This window comes from Larus michahellis, chromosome 5 (genome assembly GCF_964199755.1).
Source record: "Larus michahellis chromosome 5, bLarMic1.1, whole genome shotgun sequence".
NCBI classification, from domain to species: domain Eukaryota; kingdom Metazoa; phylum Chordata; class Aves; order Charadriiformes; family Laridae; genus Larus; species Larus michahellis.
In genome coordinates this window covers 70,110,913-70,133,870 of record NC_133900.1, presented here as the reverse complement: position 1 = coordinate 70,133,870, position 22,958 = coordinate 70,110,913, and the positions used below count along the sequence as shown (strand labels likewise).

Here is a 22,958-nt window from a genome sequence, read left to right as displayed (position 1 = left end):
ATGAAAATTAAACAGTGTTAACTTATGGATGAGGGAGAACATCTACTGCAGTTAAAGCAATATTTGTATAACTGCACTGAAACAAAACAATAGGTTAAAACTGATTTAACAATCCCCATATTGTTGTAAATCAGAGATATGTGTGTAAATCTAACAATGTTTTGCTTATCAGAGCCACAGCTGACACATTTTAGTCAAAGATCTGTTCATAGAATCATGGTCACAGATTTACAGTATTTTTTATTTTGACAATTCTAGGAGAATGTGAAATCCATACTTTAATTAATTACACAAAATTCTTAGTATTCTTCTTAATATTTAAATATATCTTTCAAATATGACACAAACGTGGTATAATTACCATTTATCTTTACAAACAGAAAGCAATCCAGAACACCTGCAGTGAATTACTTTTTGTGAAATCTGCATCAAGGTAAAAAGGTGTAACCACAAAGATGCAAAAGTACAGCCATGAGCTTAATCAAGTTTATCTGAATTACCAGTTCTTCCTTCAAGGACTTTTGATGGGGAGAAAAGTCAAAGGCATAGTAGTTTTCATAAAACATCCTCTCTAAGTGCAACAATATTCCATATTTATGATTTCATGTTTTAAAATATACTAACTATGCTAATGTGTTGTGAAGACAAAGAATGGTCCAGCAGCTTTAGTCAAGTCCTTGCTGCATTGCAAGCTTTCTGCTCAAGGCGAAATCCTAAATCTGCAGTGCACGGCTTTTATATATCCAATTTGAACACTGCAAATAAGACAGACCCTGCTCTGGGCTACATTTGGAGGAGCGTGGCCTCACTCCCTCTCCCCTCACTTCACTCTGGAGAAGGTATTACTTTCCTCTGCCTGCCACTGAAAAGGCTGCAGCAGGAGTTCTGTGCCCAACTCTGGCCACCCCAAATCAGGGGGAGGATGGGGAAGAAACTGGAGAGGCTACAGAGATGGCGAGGGGCAAAGAGCACATGGCCTACAAGGGGAGATGGAGGGATCTGGGCTTGTTTAGTCTGGCGAAGACTGTAAGGGGGACCTAACTGCAGCCTACAACTACTTCTAAGGCATTTACAAAGATGATAGAACCAAGATCTTTCTGGCAGTGTCAGACAGGGCAACAAAGGCAACGACAGCATATTACAGCTTGGGAAGTTCAGCTGGGACACTAGGAGAAGCTCCTCTGTCCTTGAAGCTCTTCAAGGCTCGACCAGACAAGTTCATGGTTGACCACGTTACTGTTGGCAGCACTTCAGGAGGGAGACTAGCCCACACGATCCCCCTTGCAACCAGCAGTGATCCTGTCTCTCAGAAGAACCTGCAGGTTTGGCTTAGTCATGCAGGTCCCTTGTACAGTACCTGGGAAGACTTTTGCTACTGCGTGGGCCAGTGCGAGCAAAACTGTAGAGTACAATAGCTGGTGCAAAGGACCCAGTGTCCAGGCCGTATGTATTTCAGGGGATTTCATTCTGGATTGGGCTCAACTCCCACAGACATTTGGAGTGCGTTAGGTGAGATCCTGGAGTTATTTGTCTGGTTTTCAGCCAAAAGGAACCCAGTTCATACGCACTACATACATACTATGATGTGAGTCAAAGTATATTAGACTGTGATGGTCAAGAGATTCACCTCCGAAATGTACTCCAGATCTGGATTAATACAGATGCATCCTATGAATATTTAGGAATGGAGTGCAAAAAACATCGCGCTCAGCCCAGAGTCACCTGAGTTAGTACATATGGAATTGAAGGATGGATGAGTTTCTCCCTCCTTAGGATCCATAGTCATTAACTTTCTCTCATACTTTAGTGCCTAAGTCAACCTTTTCTTGCAGAATGTAGTACGCAGCTAACAAGGCTAATTAGCCAGAGGGTTGCACTGTGCTGATGCACAGTATTATTTTGGCTACAAAGCAACTTTTCTCAGTCCCAGCTTGGAGTCACTGTACTGCATGGTGTTGCTGTACCCTGTGATAAAAGCTACCTGTGTACTTTGCTTCATTTAAAATAGTTCACTTACTTTTATTTTTTTTACCTTCACAGTAACCAAGGACCTTAGATCAGTCAGTGACAGGAGACTATATATTCTATATTCTTTGCCTTAAGACCGGTTAATTTTGGCATGCAAGTCTACGAAAACACAGAGCATTATATCTTCACAATTGAGTAGAATAAACTCAGTTGAAAACCAATTTACTACTCGGTTACTGAGCTAAAACAAAATGATTCTTGCCTCTCAACTGAAATTAAGCACGACTACAGCTTTGTTATAAAGGAAGCAACAATTCAGTTAGTTACTGTTTGCAGTTCCTTAAATGATCAATGTGACAGCGGACGGAACAGTCTTATGAGGGAACTAAAATAGGCTAAGTTGCAGGAAAAAAAACTATGGAAAAGAGCAGAAGTTAAGAGTAAACATGATTAAATCATAAATAGGAAATATATTATCTGAGGTATACAACAGATAAAACCATATTCTGCTGCTTTCTATTTATGCCCGTAGGACGTACCCTGCAGAATCACACTGGCTCTAGTTTTAGAACATGGTGCTGTTCCCTGCAGCGTTAACTTGTAGAGTCTTGTTCAGAAAATTAAACAACACGCTGCGAGAGTAGTGCTACATTTCTAATACCTTACAAATGAAACAAAAACAGATAAAACAATCCTTCGTCTAGAACTGTGTTATAAGACACTGTGTGATAAGACACTCAGCGTACCCATCCTGTATTTTTATTCCTACCTCCAAATCTACTGGAATGTGCTTATCTAATTGGAATTGGAGTATGGTGCTTATATTAATGAATATTAGGAATCCCTGGATTTGTAATAATTGTGAAATTTTAAGGAAACAGAAATACGCATAGTTAAGGTGAACTACAGTAATTAGTATGGATGGCAGATAAGCTGGTTTAATTAAACAAAATCTAACCTGATTTACAGTGACAGCAAATCTGTGAAGCTGGCAGATCCTAACAACAAAAATGTCACACAGGCAAATTCCACCTTCCAGGCTGCTGCTGCAGATGAACGGATTGACTAAATGACATTCGTCTAGCAGCCAAAATGAGACAGTAGTTGTGAGATGAGCTTTATACACCTCCTAATGTTAATTCTGATACTCTGAAATCCAAATGACAGCCCACAATGAACTACGGGAATGAAACTACATCTGCAAAACTGTTGAGACTTAAAAAAGCCCCAACCCTAAATTCGTCTCCAGTATTAACAGCAAACTAAAAACTAACCCTGTCTTGAGTGAGACGGTGACTTGCTGAACGTACATCTTCCCTACAAGTGCTAACTCTTGCAGATGACTGCCTCCTAAGGCAGTCCATAACCACACCATCCTGCCTACCCCTACACTTTGAACCGACTATCGCAGCCCTCTCTCTCTCCGTGCACCCCCAGTGTAATGCTGAGGTCAGAACTACATTAGCCACATACACATTTATGGCCTCTCTGCTAAATAGTAGGCAATCGCTGCTTAAACATGAGTGTTTGTGTGAGGTGTGATTTCTCAAGGCTTGTAGCTCAGTCAAATCACTGCCAGTTTTCATTAAAGTACTCCAAGGTGCTGCTTCTCAGCATGAACTATTTCCATGCCAAAGTCTGACCTTCAAACACAAGCTGTTCTGCTATTAAAGTCGCTTATTTTATTTTTAATAGGGAAAGTACATTTCACATTCCTGTGTTAGTAAACACATGATGTGTATTTACAAACAGTTGCCAAACATGAATCTCTGGGATAAAATAAGTCATGGAAAATAGCCTAGTTGAAGAAAATTTCAAAACGTATATGCAAGTGAACAGAAAGAGTTAACATGGAAGCCTGATGGAAATAATTGCCCATTTTCAAGCACCAGTTATTCTGCCCTAGGACCAAAGAGTTTCTCTTTTTGCTGGTGGTCTTACTGGTCTGAGTTCAGCCCCAGCAATGGGAATGGCTGTTTCACGCAGGTGTGCTGCAGTCACACGATGACTCTTACTCAGCCAAGGTTCAACGCAGCTCAATAAGGAGGTTGCTCAGCCCCATCCTGTCACCGTGTGTTGGCACAGGGGGTGCCAATGTGGGGACAGAGAGACCCACTCGACCACCCTCAAAGGAGCAGCACATTCAAGTTGCGAGCCTCTTCACAGAAACGTTTAGTCACCCATGAGTCACCTTACCCAAGCACAATGCATGCTAAAGCCCTCGAGCAGGGGAAAGTCCTAAGCAGGGAGGGTGTCAGCACTGCCATGGTTTGACTGACGGAAGAACACGGCATTACCCAGCTCCCGGGAGCCAGCAGGAAAATTGCTGACTGACATAACAGGTTGAGGCAGGCAGCTGAACCTGGAAGGACCAAGGCAGAAAAAGAAGAAGAAGAAGAAGGAAAAAGCTGCCCTTGCAGCTGTTCAAATGTCAGAAATGAACGTCATACGGGGTCACAGAGCTGCCTGCAGGTTGCATCTCCAGCCTGTCACCCAGGAAAGGGCAGGTCCCTGCGTGCGCAGAAGAATTTCTGTACCACCCACCCTGCGCTTGGTGTTCCCGAGCTTTGCAGTGGTCAGGACAGAAGCTTCCTGGGGGGTCTTGACCTCACCTCTTCCACTGCCTACTTCTCTGCTAGCTTAGTCTCCTGCACAAACGCACACAGATATGTTTATTATCACATAATGTTGGAGTCTTCTGTGCAACTGTGGAGGTCTGATGCCCTGGATGAGCAGAGGACATCTTCTAATCTAGTCCTGAATGCATATCCACTAAGATACCCAGCTATTTGCGTCCCCTAAGTATTCTAAATGCTTAGATTTGCTGGATGGGTAGGACAAATTCTTGCCAGAGGATTTTTTTTTTAACGCATTACAATATTAAACATTGCGGGTATTTTATAACCATTGTCTACTGACTGCAGTGAGAATTTCTGTACTTGAATTATCTAAGATATGATGCAAATAAGGTTAAAAATTACTTAGCAGCAATACCAAGTAAGGAAGTGACTGCCAAACCTCTTAATGCTAGTATGTTCTTGTCACATAGGACTATTCAACTGAATTATTCCTTTTAAACTGCCTTTTTTTTTTCTAATAATGCACAATAGCATTGTATATTACCCCTGATACTAAAAGGTTTGAATACCAGCAGGTAAGAAATGTCCCTAAATATTATGGAAACCTTGTCTCTGAAAATAATACCATAATAATAAGTCATTTGCATTTGTATAGTGCCTTTCATCTGAGAATCTCAGAGCACTTTGCAAGCAAGGAGTTTGAATCCTGTAGCTGGTAAGACAGGGAAAAATAACTTGAGCTACCTAGTACCCTTGCTTTCCTAGAAAATTAACTCCATCGACTCTGTTGTCATTTCCTTCCCTTCGCGTTTCTGGGAGTAGAGAGCATTAGAATAAGCATCCAAAGCTCCCCAAGACTCTTTTTAGGGAATGGAAACAGATTGATCTGGGTCACTTCTTCCAGTATGCCCTCCCTGAACAACACCGCCAACCTTCAGGTCTCTGCTGGCTCTTTAAGAAGGCAAATAAGAAACTAGACAGACTCTAGTCTCTCGTAGAGAGACTCTAGAGTCTCCTCAACCTTCTCAGTTATTAAAAAAATAAATACAACAGTGGGTTGAGCGTTTGAGCCCAAAGGAATGGGCATTTGGCATGAAAATCAGAAGAAATAATGGAAAATGACATTAAAATAGTAAGTAATCCTGAAATGTGTCTCTCAATTGTGAAGAAATGACAGGATGGGACAACAAATTTGTGGTCCACACCAGAACATTTAAACAAACACATTTTCAGAACAAAAGACCTAACTATCTGAGGCAGGATTCAAAATGCAGGGCATAATTATAAGCCTAAAACTTCCAGTTGCAGCAATTAGCTCTTCCTTTATATCCTAAAATCAAGCAATATCCGATTTAAAATTAGGTGTAGTTTTAAAATCTATTTCTCTGAAGTGTTCCCTACTGTCAGTTCTGTAAGATGACAAATTTAAACGCCACATATAGAATATGTATTTATTATTTTTTAATTATAATGCTTATCTGGCCAACATTCCACCGTGACATCTTACTTATAAAATACCCAGCATCTTGACTGTTAACATGATTAACCAGTGCCACCTATTGGCTTAACAAAAACACCCAGCTGTCAATTTATTTACATAAAAAAATGAGGCAACTAGTAAAATCAAAGGGGTCAAGACCCGTGTTAAAATACAGAATTTTTGGGAAATACCAGTATGGAACTGTCATGACAGAAGAGAAAAACAGTTCCTATATCTAAATACCAAAAGATTTTGATTATTCACAGATGATTGTGTTCCCAATTCAAAACAAATGTTGATTTCTAAGAGTTCTGAGTTTTATTATGTGTACAATATGCTTACATGATCCAAAGGTTGGTGAAGTTAATGGAAAGATCCGTTAACCTCAGTGGATCTTAAATGCAGTTCTACATGTGTGGAATATATTGAAAGCCCTTACCTTTTGATGCCTTACTGACTTCCACAGAGTTTGGATGAAATCCTTCAATCCGTAAATAAATTAATAAATAACCCCCCACTACATACTCATTAAATCTAGCGGGTATGGTATGAGTGAGGACTCTGAGGCAGAACTTGATCTTATAATGTATCCTCATAACTAACCTCACATTACCCCTTGGCAACACAGCACCCTTACAGGTAGGCGTTCTTAAAAAGAGTTAGGTTGACTCGGAATCCTTTCCCAATCCTGCAAATGGTCCCTAGATTGCAGCTTGGGTGCCTAGGTGTCCTTGCATCCCTCGACTGTGGTTTGTGGCAAACACTGCAAAGGCACCTGCCTGCAAATGCCAATGCACAGCGGGAGCTTTGGCGGCACTGTGGGTTGAACGCAGAATCTCTACAGGGGGAGAATTTTGCATTCTGCAAATGACACAGGTGGAAGAATTCAACAAAACCTAATTCTTTCATTTAATAAAGCAAACTAGCAAAAGCTCTTGAAAACATGACAATTTACAAACAATTATTGTCATACAATTAAATGATGTGACAGGGTGACAGGAGAAACTGAAGACACAGCACATCTCGAGACACCAAAATTAAGTCTGAAAATTATCTCTGCAGAACACTGAAGCTTAGTACAACTAAGCACTGGAAAATAGCAAAGCCTGCAAGGACAAGAATTTGCAACTATAATCAAAATTAACGTAAAAGAAAAACTTCTCATGAAATCTAAAGGAGGACTTCTGAGTGAGCTGTGCAAAAAACAAAACAGAAGACATAAAAAAGGCCAGTGCAATAACAAAGACACCTGCAAAAATCCTGCTAATTCATATAGAGGTGTCAATTCACCCTTCAAAAAATAATGGAATTACTTAGAAAGCAGAAAAAAAGCTGTACAACACTGAAAAATGTTTTTAACAATTAAGTTGTGTGTACTGAAGTAGCTTTACTATTTTTTTTCTGACATCACTAGACCAAAGAGAAAACAATCAGGGTACATTACTAAAGCACTTGAGGTAATGAGGCAGTGGCAATCAATAAAGCAACGGGATGTCACAGACATTTTGTCTCCTAACTGAACTGCAGATTCAAGAGCTGGAAGGAAACGAATGTATGTTGTAGGCTTAGAAAAGGCATAAAACAGAGGTAAGCCATAAAAAAACACAAGAAAGCATGGCTTGTAAAAGCACACGCGAATTTCACAGCACAAGCCAGTGCAGGCCCATTAAACAGACCTCATTCTGAAGAAATTCCAGTTAATGTTCTTATGTGACTTTACCTCTGGCAGCGCTGCAAAGCTATGGAATAGCTCTGCAAGCACTGTTGGCTCTGCGGTAAAACTGCCCTTCCCTTCTCTAAACTTTCTATTTAAGCTCACAAGTCACAAAGTTCTGATCCAGGTCATATTTTTCCTTAAGTTTGGTGGAACATGCCCATTTTTGGGGTCACTACAAAACTGCCGAAGTCAGTCAGGCCAGCTGGAAAAGCATGACTTTTGTCAAATGTAGCCTACTGTATGGGTTTCAGGTGAAAGATGTGAAGACTTTTATTCCAGAAGATGAAAAGTCTTGAACCTGACACTTGTGGGTGTGCAGACACCCCGAGAAGAAGTGTAAGGCGCTGCTTGCTATCAGTGCAGTAAGTCTGCATCAATAAAGTAGTTTTCTTTGCAACAGACTTTTTTTCCTTGATGCTAAATGGAGATGACTATGAAATAACATCCCTGCACCATCAGGATAGTACTTGGCTGCTGTAGAAACAGTTACCAAAGATGAAGACACTAAATGACAACCCCAGCAAAGGAGAGCAGCTGCAAGAGGGCATTAAGCCCAGAGCAACAGGACTACGTGAGGGAGGGATGCCAGAAACACCTTGCCTAAATAAGAGAATCTCAACTGATTTCTTACAGGACTATTTCAGAACCTGACAGACAACTTCCACCCAGCTATAACCACCCACTTATGGGCACTGCGGTACAACAGTTTCTAAAACTGAGAATTCCAGGTGGTTTCTGCACTGGAAGCCATTGAGCGTGACCAAATAATTCACAAAACTGGCTCGTTCTGACAGATTATGTAACGTCTGAGAGGAAAACAGTGATTGACATGTAAAGGAAGAGTGATTTATCTTACCTCCATTCTCCCTTACCCTTTCCAATTCTAATGATTCATCTCAGCATTACTTTCAGTGAAGATTATACAATCCAGTTAAAAAGGCATTTTTTTGTAATTTTTCAAATGTATCTGTTTTTATGAGTAAAATATTTTTGTGATGACTTGATTTTACTATATTTTGTTTTCTTGTTCCAGATCTTATTTTTTTCTGCTTGCTAACCACATTTAGTTGATGACATATATTCAGGCAATAGTAAATTTGCAGTGTAACAATCTTGAGGAGTTAGTAATTGAAAAAGGACAAGAAGCAGCAGATATAGTTGAAACAACTAAGTTCAGTTTCCCACTAATACATTTCACAGGTGTGATACAGAAAATAATATTTGAAGAACTTCCAGAACTGGCATACCAATTTAATCAATCGGTGCCTGAACTACAGACTGCCGTCCAAATTAGTACTTTCAAATTACTTTAGCCATCTTCCCCAACTCTTTGCTTTAATTTTCACAATAATAATACCCGATGAGCTGCAATGACCTTTAAAGGAGGATAAAAATCTTCTATGACGCTGTACTCTCAACGGCAGTGTAGAAGATGGCTGAAAGCACAGACTTGACTTCATTTCCATTTCTTGCACTGCCAGACACTATCAGTCTTTCTCAACGCCCATGAATGTATTTGTCCCTTAGCCACAGAATATCTAGAAACGTCTGCAAGTCATCTTTTACATTCTACACCTACATACGGTTAAACACAACCGAATCTACAACTGGGGATCTCGTTTCTTTTATTTGAAGTGATTTTGAATTTACATAATGACTATGAGGAGCTGACTGTGGCATTAACACTGGAACAATATACCAGCAATGGAATTGCTCAGTAGAATTATATAGTATTATACATCATTGATTATAGAAAGTGTAAAATAGAAAATTCATAATTAAAACAGGTGGAGTGTAGGGAGATCACGTGCATTTTTAGCTCCGTTTTCTAAAGAAAGGAGGAATACATGATGATCTGTGTGTCTTCTACATGTCTTCTCTTTTGAAAAATATTTTTAACTCATGACTGACATTAAACAAGTCTGACAGAATTATATTAATCTCAAATATAATGAATATCCTATATGAGAATCAATCAGCAGGTATATAAGAGAAGTCCTGTAAATGAGTCTCCTCTTCCCATTCATAAATAAACCACCAAAGGAAAAGCTGTAACATGAGCTATTAGACACTTCGTAAATGCCTTATTTGCAGGAAAGCTTCACCTGAAACAAGCATTTCTCTGCAGGACATACATACATGGTAAAATAATATTTATGGGAGTTCATTGCTTTATATTATACCTGCTTTTCTTGCATGCATAGATCGGCTTCCTGACATGGTAAAAGGATGAAGAGGCAGAAACTAGATTTGAGACATTTATGAATGACATAGACTAGTGAAAGGTACTGAAACTCATTCTAAGCAAGGAAATTTTCAGGGAATTTTTTTTACTTTTGGTAGTTTCTATTAACTAATGAGTTTATTTTGTGTCTGTATATGTTGCAGTAAGCACTACCAGTAGTGCTATGGAAGACACAGTGCAGCATATGCTGTAAAGTCCATTTTCCTACGTATTTTCTTAACTGGTTTGGAGAGAGCTCATGAAGAGCTAGACTGTCTTCTGTCAGGAATGGCACAGGTATGTTTGATCCTGCTATGGGCAGGACAGACACAAAGGCCTCAAGGAGTCCCTTCCAGCCTCCTGGTCTGTGATTTGCACAACAATAAATAACTGCCTAATGAAATAACTGCCTAAGGTCCCTTGGGCCTCTGTTGTTGACACATATTTTGGGTTTAAATGGCATGTAATTGAACTCAATGTCACTCATTTTGCTCACCCCAGATTGCTTAATTCTTTATAATCCCGTGTTGTAAATGACTTGCATTTCAAAGTACAAACTTTGCTAGTGTCTTGATGTGCCAAATTAGGGACCACATACACAAGAATGCTTCAATAACTTGCTTCAAAAGCATTGCGTAATTCTTCATCACTAATCCAATAAATATATAAGTGAATCAAGACCATTACAAAACAATAATATGATTTTATCATTTTCCTAACATTTACCGGTAACCACTCCTACAAAGAGGATCAACACTTACAGTTCATTGCTCTCAGTATCTGAGCTATCAGAAATAGAGGGTGTAAAATGAAGAAGAAAAATAGGCATTTTCTTCAGAATAAATAACTTTGTCTTGCCAGAACAGTACAGACTATAAATCTAGCCACTAAGTAAGAAACTACTTTTCCTCTGATCACCTTTTCTAGAATATGGGGGGGGGGGCTTTATTAAACAACTGTAGGTACAAAAAAATAAAAAGGTTAAGTCCTTAATTTTAAGAAAATAATTTATAAAGCAGTCATACATGATTTCTGTTATGTTTGATTATGACAGTAAAGCAAGATCCTCTAGATGTGTCATGCTGGCATAGTAGGTGTGGGATATTCTTGATAATAAAATAACCCTTAGATTAGACTCCTGCGTGACACACTGGACTCCCTTAGATTAGACTCGATCCCTTACGCACCTTAGATTATTGAGCATTGTCATTTCCTTATTTACTTCTTAGTATAGCTCCATTTTAAGAACCCCACGGAAACAGGGATATTCAGACAACTAGGTCTACACAGTTAACCTCTCTTTCTATATAGCCAAAAATGGATCATTACAATGATGGTTTTGGATGAAGTTACTCTTTTAGGGAGATCTGCTTTTAGATATCTCCACTCCACAGATATTCCCACTTTTGGTTTTTGGGATCTCTTCTTTGGCCTTGTTCATTCGTGGCCTTGTTCATTCCCACTGAAGTTAGTAGAATTAGGCGTTTCACCGGGCAATAATCTATCCCAAAACTTGGAAAGGTTGTGACAAGTACCAAGACTACTGACTAATTAGTAAAGCAACTAGATAAATTCATGAAAGCAAAGGACCTCACAGATTATTAAACATAAAGACATAATCTTTATCATTTTGTCCCCGTTGTGATTTCTTAGTCTTTCATCATGCATCTGAGATTGCCAGGGGCACAGGAGAAGTATTGGGCTCCTTCAGTCTCGCTATGTCCCATTTTACTTCATTTGCGTCTTGCTTATCTTATATATAATAGCTGATGTGCATAATTCTGCAAATATTAAGCCCACATGGTTATTCAACGGTTCTCAATCTTAATCTAATAAAATCCAGTCAGTGAGATCACTTGTGAAGAAACATCGAGTGTAAACTCAGGCAGTGTCAGGGATTCTGCTACAAATATTCTAAAGTGCCAGTCATTTCTTCCTACATTGCATGGTCAGACATCAATCTTATACAATACAAATAAACGATACTAACTAACAGATAATATATATCAAAGCCACTATGCTAAAAAGGGATTTTGGAGGGTTTGCACAAGCCGTTTATTTTGCCAATGATTTTTAACTTTGAACTTCTATATGCTTCTAAATGTCTATTTTGTACTTTTATGAAGTGCTGTAGCTTGTAAGAAATGCAAATGCTCTTTAGTAATACGAACACATCAAAGGGTCTAGGCTTCAGAAATGCCCGCCAATAGCAAACGCTCCAGTTGGGGGGCTCTCTGAAACCAAGGCTGTCAAGATAGAGCTCTTAGTCATTAATTCTCATTTCATCTTAATGTTTTTGTGAAACATTACTAATTAGAGACTCTAAATAATAATTTTACAAATAACATTGCTATGTATCATACATACACTGTAATAACTACATGTCTCAATACCTGATTCAGATAACAGAGAGTTGGAGGACAAAGCTGGAGATTTATAAAGCATAGGCGAGACTGCGAAGGTACTCAATTGCCAGTGGAGTTATATGGACTCTTATTAATAAACATTTTTGAGTGTTTAATTGTAGCAAAGACACACGTTACTATACTGAAGACTGCAGACCCAAAGCAAATGCTAGGAGTAGGTTGTACAAGACTCTTTTTCAGGCTCTGACAGTTTGAAATCTGATCTGTTCAGCTACTTGGTCAGTCCCAAAGACTGATACTTGGTAACAGCATGACTCTGGATTAAGCCCATTTGCTTGACTTTCCAGCTTCTGGCACCAAGTGTATTTTGAACAGCCTGATAAATGTAGTCTGTAAAGAAGATTTTTTTTTCTAGGTCCAGATTCTGTACAATAATGACTGTAGTGGGTCAGGCACAAAGTCTGTCCAGCACAGCATCTTCTCTCTGACAATGGGCATTAGCAGATGCTTACAGAGGGAGCTTAAGACCGGGTCACAGATGGAGGCAGGCATGTAATTATGGTGGTGATGGGGTGGCTTACAAGCATTGCATGTGGTACATCTTCTCCTTGTCCAACACAGCAGCATGCACATGGTACTCTGCACTGACTCGGGGCTCCCTCCTCTTTACCTTGCTACACGCCCTGCTTTCAGGTACCTGTGATTTAGCCCTACTCCCCTTCTGGCTAAAGATTTTGGAAGTAAAAACCTCTCTCTGATACAAACCCTAAATTAATAAGAGTAGCATCAGGCCAGTGGAGTTATTTTAGAGTTGCACTGGCACAACCATGATTAAATTGGGTTCTCTAATTCTATCTATTATTATCCTTCTTTAATTAAAATTCCAGTAAGGGGATAAAGCAGTTGTCTTGAACAGCACTGCCTATATTAAAAACCGACAGATTTCTCTGTATTCCATACACACGACTATCTATGACTACATTATATTTATATCTACCACCTTCAATATATTAAAACCTAAATTACTGGTAGCTAAATATTACTAATGTATTATAGTAGCCTGAAAGTATATCTTATCACAAAATACTCTTCCAGCAGATGAAAATTCAAAATTTCATTTGTTTCAGATGAAAAAAATTGCTGCTCAAGGACTGCCCTCATATCTTGTATTAGAAGTTCAGTAACTCCTTGATCTAAAGTTTTCTTTCTGTAATAAATATTTAAAAAATTCTCCAAACAAGACTTAAAGTCTAATGTAGGATTTTCTCTTGTGTTTACACGTCTGTGAACACATACATATGCCTACATAGTCATGTATTTAAGTATCTAAAAAGGAGAAATTTCACTGCATAAGCTTAGAGATAGGATGCCAAGTTATGTACCCTTTGTACTACACTGTCCTTACACGATTACAGAAATCCCGCCACAAAACACACGTGGTCACCTGGAAACGCAGCCTCGAAAATCCTTGTTGCTCAGCTGCGAGGTCGTCCCACTGCCCTTGATCAGGCAGGAGAGAAGCTCCCCAGTGTCGATGGGGAAGGCACTGTAACGCTGCCTGCACGGTGCTGCCGCTCATTTGAAGCGAGGTCTCATATCTTGCTCGGGGAACGATGCACTATAAGGACGTGATTCAACACTGCTGCCGTCCACCATCTAACACATTGTTTGACAAATTAATATTACACGGAATTTGCACAAGTGTTTCATTGTCCCTCACTGTACTTAGTGTCAAGTGTCCAGGGGCCGCAAGCTCCTCTTGCTCTGTCACTGGAAGGATGACACTTGGCACAAGAACGAGGCACGCTCCAGTGTCCTACGCATATCTTGGCTGCTCTGTGTTTCTAGTGCAACAAAAATATTCATGCATATATACGTATGTATATATACACAAACTACAATACATGGAACCAGTCTAGCATGCAAATACATCTGAAGAAATAAAGCAATATTTGCAAAGTTAGAAAAGAAAAAAAGAAATTGTAAGTTCTGCTCTGCTTTAATATTATTTCTTCGATGCTAAGAAAAACAGTCATAAAACCTAAGCTGTAGGTGCACACATAACCCTGAATGTTTACAAGTTTACTTGGGGCTGAAATCTAAACTCCTCTGTAAAACTTTTACTTTTACAATAGCATTTAACAAAACCCAGGCTGTTCTTCAGTAATGCTAGAATTACAATCTCGAGCAATGCCCTTTGAACATAAATACCCAGTTCTCGCAAGGGGTCCTAACAGCAAGTTTGAAAATTGCCTATGATAGCGTGGCTTGAGTTTTATACATCTACTTATACCATTTTATACAGTTTATACCATTTTATATAATTTCTGCATATGTATGTGTGTGTGTATACACAATATAGACACATATACAAAAATTATATATTTTAGTATTTTTTTATATTAAAAAAGCATAGTCATGTGGTTAAAAAGTTTAAGTGCTGTTTTTTAAGTAGATAGTGTAAATATCTAATCCAAACTTTTGGAGCTGATAAGTCCAGATGCTGCTTAGCAGGAAGGTGACTGGGTTACAGGTAATTTGCTTATTTGTAAATATCAAGAAGAAAGAACAAAACCAACAAACTAAATAGCTTGCTGTTTTACTAAAAAAAAAACAAAACCAAAACCAAACCATGTCTCTTGATCTTAGTCTTGTTCCCCAAATGCACATCTTACCTTTTGAGTACATGAATGAAAAATCTTGTTGAAAATTAGACAAAAGTTCTCAATGTTTCCACTTGCATATTTGGTACATTTAGAGCAAATCCTTAGCCCAGACCCCAAGCTACGATAAGCAAAGAACCTACAAAACCAACAGGGTGACATGAAGAGCAGCTTTTTTCATACAGTTTATCAACATTTTCTCAAGTTTATCTGTCTGGCAGAATAAACTTAAATTCTGTCTCCGTCTTAGCCCAAAACGATCACCTCCTCTAACAGGAAAAAGGCTTGCAGATTGGCTCAGCAAAAACTCATCTCGTACTTGTTCTGCTTGAGATCTACCAGCCCTGCCTTGCAGAAATAGTTAAAGTCACCATGAGACTTGGTCACACAGTCTAAAGGAGAGTTAGATCTTGCTTTCTGCTCAACCATACCAACACCACAGTTGTTCTGTGGCACAAGAGGAAAGAGAGAAAACTTCACATAGAGGCAGAGATACTGAAAATGGCAGGCTTCTTTCCAAGCTAATGAGCTGTAGGTATCTCTGAGCCTCCTGAAACAAGAAATATTTCAGATCAAGACCCATACCGTACCCAGGTACTTGAACCATGTTGCTCTCCCAAACTCTGAGATACTCAACTTTATCTCTAAAACTATTGGACTTCTTTTTTTTCCCAAATGTAGCTTGGTTTGTAGCTCTTAAACGCTACAGTGATGTGCGTCACATAACACCATAAATAGCTACAAAGTTAGGTAACCAGAGCTAACACTTAGCATAAAAAAAGTCCTGGAGTTATTTGTCTCCACATCTCCGCAACACCTCCCTTGCAATTTCATACACTTGAACATCTGTGTTTTCCTTTAGCTAAGGAATAAATTCCACCCAGATTACATAAAATTGTCTTTGTAAAAAGATCTTCATGCAATGTATCCAAGTCGGGACACCATATGGTATTCTGGGGCTGACCAAAATGGACGATCGTTAACTGCGCAGTATTCTGGCTTTTGAGTATTTTTCCACATTAACGTTTCCTCAATTATGTTTTTCTTAGGAGAAACAACATTTCTCATAAAAATAATAGAATATACCTGGAATAGGCTAAGAATGAAAACTTGTACCTTTCTCTTATCACATATGGCAATAACTTTGTAATTAAAGCAAGCATAATTCTTCATCTGTTATGAGTTATTCACCCTCATGTTCGATAGCACTAAACTACAAATGCACATAAGATTTTTTCTTTCAAAGGTTCATCAAAATGCATAAAAATACATGTAATTCCTGCAAAGCAACCTATAACAATAGGTCCAAACAAAAACGTTGGTAAGGTCCATTTCTGCAATCATTATTTATAGGAATAATCCTCATCTAGTAGATAAAACTAACTGCAAGAGAGAATCTTGCTTCATGTATCATGAGAAAATATATAAACTGGGCACCAAACATTTGTGTTTTTCAAATTAATGCAATGTTCTGGATGATGCATGTCAATGGAAACTATACTAAGTTGAACAATTGCATAATAACTCAAGAACACTCAAACTCATTCAATAGTGTAAGACAAGGAAATCTCACTTGGGCAGTCTATGGGCAAGGTGGTGAAGTTCTAACTGCACAGGTTAGTTTTATACCGTGCTTGTACAACAGCGGCATTAAAGTGGTGGTAGTACCAGTAGTATCTTCTGTTAGAATAAAATCTTCATTTTACATTTCTAGATGTATAGAGAGGACTTCATCCTTAAGATTGTTAATCATGCCAAAGCTAGTGTTAGCTAGGTTTTTTATAAATAGTTGGGCTTATAGTTTTAAAAAATGGGTACTTAAGGCACAGAAGCCATGAGGAACATAGCCTTTCTGTATTAAAAAGGGCTGTTAAGAGAGAGCTTGATCATGATCTCACTGCAATTGTTTCTGTTTATACAACAGAAATGTTTTGAATGGCTAAAAGGTACTAACTGCCATGATCCAGTAAAAAGTGATCCTGTGTTGGAACTGTGGAGGTGTGCAGAGGTGCTGCACAGAGAAGAGCGAGCAGTATGCAGCTGATACAATGGCTGGAAAAGGGAGCATCCCTTCCATGGGAATTATTAAATGCAGCCCTGTTCACACTTTGAGATGAGACTGGCTAACACCACCTGTGCCAGCACACACTCAGACGCTATATAAAGGTATTATCATCCTGTCTTCAATGGAACCACCTGTCTGCGTAGGATTTGGCTTTATGCATCTCTCTCTTCAAATGCTTTCTTTTGTCTCTGCTAATCTACAGACATGAAAGGCACCTTCGCAACCAAAACTTACAGAGCTCAGAGTAAAAAATTATCGATGTCTTAACTAATTGAAGGAATAACAAGGCCTTAGGACAAACTAGCAGAAGGCTAACCTCCCCACTTTCAGAAGAGCCAAGAGACTTAATAATTATCAGAGTTTTGACTGTATGTTCCAATTCACACGATTTCATTTTCAAGACTAATTCCTAACTCCGGTTAAGGCATCAGTTTCAACCAGGGCTTGTAATATTGCCTTATATCACCACATAATTTCTTGGTGAATAGCTAAGCGAAATAGCAAACTTTGCAACTCAAATAATTTTCTGATTGAAGTAGCGAGGAGAACTACTGGAATGTTCTGAACCTACATAGGGCTGATGTCACAGCTCCATATAACGGGACCGTATGGAAGTTTATACCTGTTGTATTTAATAAGAACTGTATGTTAATGGAAGGCATCTATACAGGCACTATTGAGTAGCAAACAAACTGTCATTAACTGATTGCTCTTACAGTCCTTAGACTTCTACATGTAACAGCAATATCTTGAGAAAACCAATAAATTATTTAAAACAAAATCTTCAACCTCTCTTTGACAAAATACATATTTAAAATATGTCTGTTTGCTTATATCTACTGAAATGAGAAAAAAGACTAATTTATATTCAAATAATGAAGCAACTTCAATGTTTCTAAAGTGAATGTTTCTTCAGTGATATGAACATTGATTAACAGATATCAATAATTTGAACAAGACAATACTGTTACAGTTAACAGGGAAAACACAATTCCACTTATCTACATTTCCTCTAGAAAACAAGAGACTGTAATATGAAGCAATATGTTCCTATTACCCATGCTCACTGTCGCCACTTATTGGTCTTTTTAGGGATTTGTGTTTAAGAAAATTTACAAAGAATCATTTTCCTAATTGCATAATAAAATTAAAATATATTTCAATCCTACTGAAGTATGTTCGTAAAGAACAGACCAAACATTGATTCACCAGAGATCTCCAATATACGCTCATTAAACTTTTAAGATTGTACACTTTGAGTTGCGGATAAAGTTTTCTTGTGACCGCCAGCAGGATGAATCCCTAAGCTTCCCTGGCACCACAATTCTGATACGTAGAGAGCACAGCCAGGGGGTATTCGCTGCTACCTCTGGAGTTTGGGGACTCACAGCCCCTTTCAGGAATGCTCAGCACCAAGAGGAAGGGGTATAAAGTGTATTGATATGCTGAAAATGAACAAGAAAGGCCTTAGTCATGCAAATATACATTGTGGTTTGGGGCTTAAATATGCGAAATAGTTTATTAAGTTGGGAGAGTTTAACCTTTTTTTTCCAGAACTCTTGCATTGTGAACTCTTCTAGGTATTTTGCAAGCAGCAATTTTATTTCTAAGTACTTCACTAGACGATATCTAAATCCCATTGTAGGCTACTTGTTCTTGTTTATTCTTTTATTGTATTATTTTTTTAAGGTCACATGCAGTTAGTAATACTGTCAGTGTAATAGTGTCAGTGATACCACTGATAAGTACTCATGGCTGTTTCTCATCATTTGGAGTCCCTAAATGTTCATGTAAGTGGTTCATGTTGGCAACCAAAATCTGTAACCACTCCGAAATTTCTGTCCCATACTATCATTTCTGAAAGCAGGAGCAATGTTGCAAATAAAATTTTGGACATGAGAAGTGTTAATCATTGTGATCATATGTTCCTACAAAGAAGCTGATATAAATAATCCCAAACTGACCAAATTATTTTCTTCCTCTCAGTGCTTTTTTAAAGCTGAAATTTTGAAATAACAATGAAAGGCTAAAATCCTGCAAATGGACATATAAGGCTTCAAAACCCAACTTTTAGAATGAGTGGTTTGTTTGGTTTTTTGTGTTTTTTTTTTATTTTAGCAAATATGTAGCTAACGTACCAAGCTCTCCTGATGATAAATGCCATTCGCATCAAATACAGAGGCATCAGTAGCTCCATAGTTAAGGCAACGCTGGCAGAAAACCCGTTTCTAATGACTAACACATCTTCTAAAAATCCACACCAATTTTCTTTCAGAGCCAAATAATCATTTTTCTCGATTATTGCTATTTAGACATCTTTGCTTAGATTGCATCAATAAACTGCAAGCATTTTCACGCCCTCCTTAAAGAATGGCATCTTTTTCAAACAAACAGGGACGTCGGATGCAAGAGCTGAGAGTTTCCTTGTGTTGAGAGCAACTCGGAAGACCTGGAGGTGTGGGAATTCTTCAAGGCAGTGCTATGCCCACTTCTTTTTCTTTGGCTTGTGAGCGCTATTTCTCATGCTCACGTAAGTATTGGTGCCAAGACAATTTTCACTTCAAAATTCAAACTATTTTGTCATTTCAGGCATGATTTTCAGATCTCTGATGTTTGCATAAAAGGTGACAGTATTGTTGAATTGGAAGTGTTGGGCGGGGAAGGTGGTGGGTGGTGGTGTGAAAGAGAATTGTGAATACAGCGGGCTCATTTTTTGCAGGCAAGAAATGTCATAGGTGTGAACGCTTAATTTATTATTTCCGTGCTTCAAGTGGGAATATGCTTCAGCAACTTAAATTTTACGAGTGGGAATGACACCTCCTGAATGTATGCAAATTCCTCCTATCAAAGGGTAATTTTAAAAATAGACTTTAAGTAGCAGGATGCCTTATTAGTTCAGGTACCGGCTATGCGATCCCGACTTTATTAAGCTAAAATTGCAGGTTTCAGTGCATGCTTCCTCGGAAGCAGAGTATGACCGGGATCAAAGGATCACATTTGCCGTATCCTCAGCCGGCGGCGACCTGCTTTCCCTGCGCTATGAAATCAAGGGGAAACTCTATTAACCAGCCTCTCCGGGAGAGCTTTCACAAAACACCCCCACGGAAAAACCTTCCCCTTCGCTTTAGTCCGTTTCCATGTCCGAGACCCCCGCGTACCCTATGCCCCGCTGCACCGTAGAAGAGACACCCCCACCTCTCCCACCCCCGATATAACTTCAGAGCGGAGTACACCGGCGCCTCCAACCCCCCCTGCGACACAGCCGAGGCGAGCCCCGCCACCCCACCCCGACCCCCACCGTCACCCCGCGGGCCCCCGCAGCGACGGCGCCCGGCAGCAGCGGGAAACGCGGCGGTCGGTGCCGGCTGCGGGTCCCGGCGCTGCGGGCGGCAGGGGGAGCTGCGGGGCGGGCGGCGGAGCCCGGCGGGCGGCGGGTTTACCTTCGGGGTTGGCGCTGATGAAGACGCGGACGCTCCTGCCGCTCGGCACCAGGTGGGACGGCAGCGCCGAGAGGTTGCCGGAGAAAGCCGCCCTCCGCAGCGCCGCGTCCCGCGGGCAGGGCAGCCTGCCGCCCGCCCCGGCCGGCCACATCCCGCCGCGCTGCAGGGCGATGCTCGCAGGCGGCCGCCGGGCCTCGGCTCAGGGCAGACCCCGCACCGCCGCGGCGGCGGCGCTCGCCATCGGCTCGCCGGCAGCGGCCATGCGGACTCTCCGGCCGCCCGGGACCGCCGCCTGCCTCCTCGGCGGCGGCGCGGCTGGGGTTGGGGCCGCCGCCCGGCGCCGGAGCAGCGAGGAGGAGGAGGAGGAGAGGCGGCGGCCGCCCCCCGCGCCGCTGCCCGGCGGCGGGGAGGGCGCGGGAAGAAAGTTTGCGGCGGAGCGGGGGAGGCGGCGGCGGGACGGCGGCCCCACGGCGGCAGCCCGCCCGGCCGGCCGCGGCCGCCGCGGAGAGCAGCGGGAGGCCGGGCGAGCCGCTGAGCGGTGGGGCCGGCGAGTCTCTCGGGTTCCCCCTCGGCCCACGAGGGTTTGCGGTGTCCAAGGCAGGGACGTCTCCGACAAGACTGAGGGCGCCTTCCCTCCTCCGAGTGTGTCACAGCCCCGGGATCGGATTTTTATAGGAAAACTGCTGCCGGCTCATCCTTGGGGCTCTGAAGAGTTCAGAGCCCTTCTGGTGTTTTGTTCTGTAATCGCCTGCACAGGAGTCCCACCTGCTCAGATACAAAAGAGAGATGCTCTTGCTGCTTTTTTCTTTCTTTCCTTTTTTTTTTTTAATCAGTTATTTATTTATCGGAATAAATGAAAAGCCGCGGTTTGAAGAATGAAAGAGGAAGGAAGCGGCGAGACCCAGCAGCCGGCGGGATGCGGTCCCTTTGCAGCAGTCAGTGGCGGGGCGTCCCGTCGGGCAGCGCCGATGAAATATTCAGGGAGGCGGCGGCCCGGTGGTCCCCGCTGGAGGCTGCCGCGGGGGGGGGCGGGCGGGGGCCGGTCCCCGCTGGAGGCTGCCGGCGGCGCGGTGCGGCGCTGTGCGGTGCGGCGGCCCCAGCCCCGGCGGGCGGCAGGCCTTGGGCGAGCCGCAGAGTTTAGAAACCTCCCAGGGAGGGGCGGGCAGGCAGGGACCTGGCAGCAAAGCGGAGGGGAGTGGCTGGGGGCGGGGGGGGGACGGGGCTTTAATTAGCCCGGTGGGTCTGTTGGCCGTAGGAGTCCCTTCTTAGGAGGAAGCCGCAGGCTTCAGGAGGGGTTTGCAGGTGTCTCTACACACTAAAAAAGCTGGAGAGAAAAGTCTTTAATGCGGGTAGTATCTATATGGGCTGTTTCATGTGCTATATCTGATACAAAGCTGGTTTGTGTATTTACACATGAAATATATAATACACTGTGTATAGTGTGTATAAAACAACCTTCTTCTGTATTTATACACAGTATTTAGGAGCTGAGGTCTTCCTCCCCTTTCAGTACTCGCTTGCTGTGCCCCCTGCCCCCCGTGGTCCCCGCCAGGCCAGGAGCCCACTGTGGCAGGCGGTGACAGTGACATGGGAGGCTGAGCTGGCTTTCAAGGAGCTAACGCCACTGAAGTAGGCAAAAGCAAACTGCTCAGCTCTCCTTCAGAGACGAAGGTGGCAGCCAGATGGGTTCCTTAAGTGTTGCTGAGCAGATTTTTATTTTTATTTTTAATCCTGATTTCTTGAAGAAATAAGGCCCATGCCAAATTGCATCCCATGTGTATTTGCATGTGAGTAATTTTGTTGATGTTGCTTTGTTAGTTCTGTGCCCCATAAATTTTGGGGCAGTTTCAACCAAATGAGACACAGGGCAAATTTTAAAATATTAATTTTCAAAGAGATAACGTTCCTCTAAGTTCTGTGAACATAGCTGGGCAGGGGAGAGTGCACTTATCTGCAAAGGAAAAATATGCAGCGTACATTTCAACCATTAGTATTGAAATGTCAACATTGGACAGAGGCGTTGTGCCACTATGTTGGGAACTGAATCCCTAGGGATCGGAAAATCCCTCTTTCAATCAAAATGTATATTCCTGTAGGATTCACTGGTGTCCAATAAAGGGCAAATCTCAGTTGAAGCCTTTCATGGTAGACATGCATATTTCTCTTCTCTGTGGATTCTCTGATGCTCTGTTTAAGACAAGCCTGAAGCTTTGGTATAATTCAGTTAAAAAATCTGACAGTCATGAGATACAATTCCCTAGGAAATGAGGCTTCATATGTGTCACTGCTTACAAAACTATTGGTCTTATCTGCTCTTCACTTACCCTTTGTATAGCCAATGTGCTTAGATGTGCCTTTTTCTGGCTTATGTCATGAACAGGTAATTTCTCTAATACAGAGCTGAAAAGCAGCTCCTTGAGGCTGCAGGCAGTTAATGAATGCACGGAGGAAATGAT

At 41.2% G+C, this 22,958-nt stretch overlaps 1 protein-coding gene across 2 annotated transcripts in view; it reads right to left on the bottom strand.

Moving 5' to 3' along the window:
* NWD2 (NACHT and WD repeat domain containing 2) overlaps window positions 1-21,659 on the bottom strand; it is a 58,952-nt gene extending 37,293 nt beyond the window's left edge. Inside the window, exons 1-2 of one of the 2 annotated variants that reach the window (XM_074587781.1) lie at window positions 20,503-20,616; window positions 13,779-14,178 (exon numbers count right to left, since the gene is read on the bottom strand). Coding sequence is in view for 1 of the 2 variants with exons in the window: in XM_074587780.1 (XP_074443881.1) it covers window positions 20,503-20,653 (151 nt within the window). In the remaining variant the exon portion in view is untranslated. Of the gene's footprint in view, window positions 1-13,778; window positions 14,179-20,502 lie in introns of both variants that reach the window. The other variant, XM_074587780.1, reaches the window with a different exon arrangement.
* Between the last annotated feature and the right edge of the window lie 1,299 nt (window positions 21,660-22,958).